Source organism: Pediculus humanus, genomic scaffold, assembly GCF_000006295.1.
Source record: "Pediculus humanus corporis 1103172107574 genomic scaffold, whole genome shotgun sequence".
In the NCBI taxonomy this organism is placed as follows: domain Eukaryota; kingdom Metazoa; phylum Arthropoda; class Insecta; order Psocodea; family Pediculidae; genus Pediculus; species Pediculus humanus.
Window position 1 is genome coordinate 227,328 of NW_002987189.1, and position 1,504 is coordinate 228,831.

The 1,504-nt window shown below is 23.2% G+C and overlaps 1 protein-coding gene across 1 annotated transcript in view; it reads left to right on the forward strand.

Annotated features, from left to right (window-relative positions):
- Nucleotides 1-352, forward strand: part of Phum_PHUM220850 (uncharacterized protein) — a gene marked incomplete at both ends in the record, with an annotated part of 1,328 nt that extends 976 nt beyond the window's left edge. Inside the window, one exon of the mRNA XM_002425747.1 lies at nt 173-352. Coding sequence (XP_002425792.1) covers nt 173-352 — 180 coding nt within the window. The remainder of the gene's footprint in view (nt 1-172) is intronic.
- Nucleotides 353-1,504: the final 1,152 nt, after the last annotated feature.

Below are 1,504 nucleotides of genomic sequence, written 5' to 3' on the forward strand. Positions count from 1 at the left end.
TTCTTATTCTGTGCTGAACCTTATTTAGTCGCAAGGTTTGTAATGTTAATTTCATTTTTTTTTTTCGATTTTATTATTTCAATTCGAGTTTTTAAGTAAACATGATAAAGTTTTATTATGAAAAGGTATGGTTTTTTTTGTATGATAATTACTATTATTATTATTATTTCAGAAAGTTAAAATATTAGAATTTGATAAAGAAAATTTTAAAATTCGAGCGAAAGGATATGGTGAACCTTTTCAAATTGGAAAACATCCTCAAGGTGCCGATGTTAAAGCAATTACTTATTCGAATATGCAAATTTATGATAAACAAAATCAACATGAAGTTTTTGTTATTGTTGATATTTGATTTTTAAAATTAACTTAATATTAATAATAATAATAATAATAATAATAATAAATAATAAGTATTTAACATAAGTTTTATTGATATTCAATAATCATCATAGGACTTTGAGAAGATGGGGAAAAAAAAAAAAATTTTTCTCTTTTCTCTTTCGATTAAAACTTTTTTTATTTATTTTAATGATGTAAGACGAATACAATTTTTTTTTTGTATTCTTTCTTGTAATCAATTGATTACTACATCCATGTTTATTTTATTTCTTTTGGAAAAATCTTTTATCTTTGATTTATCTGTTTACTTGCACATCATTTGTTTTATCAATTTTTGTCGAACAGCAGGTAAATGGTAAAAGGTAAAGGAATAAAATTATAAATGAAAAAAAAAAACTGTTTAAATGATCGATGATGATAATAATAATTCATTTGTAATTTTAAAGTAATATTTTAAAATAAAACTTAAAAAAAAAAAAAAAACAATCAATAACATCGTTAAAACACAATAAATTAAATTCTGTCTATTTCATAAAATAAATAATAGATGGCAGGGCTAACGGTTTGTTTACAAAATTAGTTATAATTTTCAACTATAGATGTCGGTAATAATTAATAATAATTCGGATTAAATTTACGGCGATTACAATACGCGTAACGGCCCCCCACAAAAAAAAAAAAATTTTTATTTTAAATCTGTTTTCCTATTTAATTACTCCGACGTATTATTATTATGATATTAACCTTATTGTTTATTGTATTCAAATTTTAATAAAATAATAATGATGATGATGATGATGATGATGTAAATGTCGATGCGGATTTAAATAGGGCCGGGGTCATCGTTTCGGTTCAGATAAGTAAATCAAAAAAAGGTAAAAGAAGCAATTTATGGAAATAAAATCGTTCAACCGGATGAAATATCGAACGTGTAAATTACGTAATAACGAAATATTAATAATAATGATAATAATTTACGTAATAATAATAATAATAATAATAACATGCACGAAAAATCTCAACAGATGGCAAAAAAAAAAAAAAAATATGCGAAGGTTAAAAATTTTTCAAAAAAATCAATCCGTTCTGTGGGGAATGGGAAGGGGAGGGAAAATATCATCATTATCTTTAATATTATTTACCCAAAACTTCGTCTTTCCTTTTT